General features: G+C 43.8%; 1 protein-coding gene across 1 annotated transcript in view; it reads left to right on the top strand.

Moving 5' to 3' along the window:
- Positions 1-2,061, top strand: part of LOC111653508 (uncharacterized protein KIAA1755-like) — a 12,551-nt gene extending 10,490 nt beyond the window's left edge. The window contains exons 10-12 of the mRNA XM_023404102.2: positions 529-657; positions 869-1,051; positions 1,804-2,061. Of these exons, the coding sequence (XP_023259870.1) occupies positions 529-657; positions 869-1,051; positions 1,804-2,061 (570 nt within the window). The remainder of the gene's footprint in view (positions 1-528; positions 658-868; positions 1,052-1,803) is intronic.
- Positions 2,062-2,069: the final 8 nt, after the last annotated feature.

The raw sequence follows: 2,069 nt of genomic DNA, 5'->3' as shown, positions 1-2,069 counted from the left end.
AGGCAGTGACGTCTTTGAGACGTCCTAAAATCTCCCTCCACCCCTCCCCCTCTATAGTTATATCTGCCACTGTGCAGATGCAAACCAGCAGCCACATATCTCATCCTAGTATATACATATTTAATTTTGACCATCTTCCATCCATCCATCATCTACACTGCTTATCCTTACCTTAGGGTGGGACTGGAGCCAATCCCAGATGACAGTGGGTGAGGTCGGGGTATAATCTCAAGAGTCAGTCTTTCCATCTCATGAATCTCTTTAATCATTTCTAGTCAGGTGACCACTGTAAGTGGATCGACCTGTAACCATTTATGAATAATTGCTTTTTTTTGCTGCTGCTGCTGTGAATATTTTCAAAAGATATATAATTTCTTCCTGCAGGTCTGAATCTTAAAGGATCTAACACTGCACTTCCTCCTTTAGCAGCGGTGATGACCTCATCAGTATGCTAGTTAGAATGTCTCTGTGCTCTTCTTATGCCCACAGTCTCTGTGTGTGAACTGATGTGTTTCCTTATGCTTACAGATCACAGAGCAGATCGACAGTCTGTTTCAAGAAAAGCTCCAGCATTATAAAATAGAGGTTGCCAAGGATGCTGCAAAGGCAGCGACGTTGGTGTCCCACTTTGAGGCGTCCATTCACACTCCTGCTGTGGTACTGATGTGCTCTGTTTCCTTTGAGTCCAGTTGTTGTGTAGTAAATCCTCCATCAGATGATATCGTTTGTCTATTTCCTGATTATGTTCGATATCTAATATCAGTCATGTATCCACTAGCAGTAGTTCACTTCACCCTGTCATACTTACATGTTTAATTCATGTTAAGTTTTGATGTCCAGTCACAATGACTCCTCCCCCGCCTATCAGGCTCTTGTTCGCTGTGCTGATGACGTGGTCCACACGTTGGCGGAGGTGCTGCCGGTCGACGGTCGCAGCAGGGAGGGCTGGGTTTCGGATCTTGAGAGGCTCAAGGAGAAACTCCACTCGACTGTGCACTTCATTCGCCAAACCCTCAGAGCAGTTTCCAACTACCATCACTACTTCAACAAGGTGAGTTGTCTGCTGTGGTCCAGAGATCACCAGTCAGCTGCAGTTAGTAAGATTGGTCAATTAGCTGTATCTCAAATACAAATTCTTTTGCGTAGCATCTGCTAAATGTTTGTTTTGCAAAAATTCAAATTTTGTTTATTGGATTTTATTGAACGCAGAAATACCAAAACTTTGTATAACCAGTTGCATTGTGGTGCCAGTTGAAACTAACAAGATATGTCTATAGCAGTACAAATACATGAATAATGTTATAGAAAATAATCATATAAGAAAACAGAACTAAACATAACATGTATATAAATACAAAATTAACAAGATAGAAGGAAAAAATCCAAACTAACATTCCAAACCCACTATGGCTCCATTAGAGCAGCTGGACTCATTTGATCAAATCTGTCTCTGCAATAGCTGTTGAAGTTGAAGCATTGTAAAAAGTAGAGATGCACAGGTGAGGTCAGCAGTGTGGAACTAGTTTAGCTGCTTTGCCTTTGCTAGCTTCTTGAAATGTTCAGTTCCTTTCCTGATGGGCAGCCAATCCATCAGTGCATCTCTAGTGGAAAGTATCAGCTGGTATGTGAACGGTTACAGATGAACCGTCAGTTCAAGCATGAATCTTGTTGGTGTCAGTTGATGTGTGATCTTGTAATGAACTACAGTTACAGTTTCCTTTTTATCAGCAGCAGAAATAGTGTGTGACCTGTGATCTGACACTGCACTGCATATCATGAACCTGGCTCCTGTTCCTCTTCCAGGCCAACACCTGGTACAGTCTGGTTCTCTGTGAGAACCTCCTCCAGGAGCTGCTGTCGGGTGTTGATGCAGATGATGTTCCCACACAGTGGCACAGGAGGACCTGGGGGACGGTCCCTGCATGGAGGCACAAACTCTCCACTTTCCTCAAGAAGAATCGTCCACCGGATGTAGAGGAGCTGGTTCATCTGGCACATCTGTCTCATGTCATCCCAGATGATGTGGTCCAGCAGGCGGGAAAGCAGATGTCTCAGCGGTGAGAGAGAGA

This window comes from Seriola lalandi, unplaced genomic scaffold (genome assembly GCF_002814215.2).
Source record: "Seriola lalandi dorsalis isolate HSWRI2012SDOR001 ecotype SW California unplaced genomic scaffold, Sedor1 jcf7180002054220, whole genome shotgun sequence".
Classification (NCBI taxonomy): Eukaryota; Metazoa; Chordata; class Actinopteri; order Carangiformes; family Carangidae; genus Seriola; species Seriola lalandi.
Note: the sequence above shows the minus strand (reverse complement) of the source record. Positions and strands in the feature narration are given on the sequence as shown.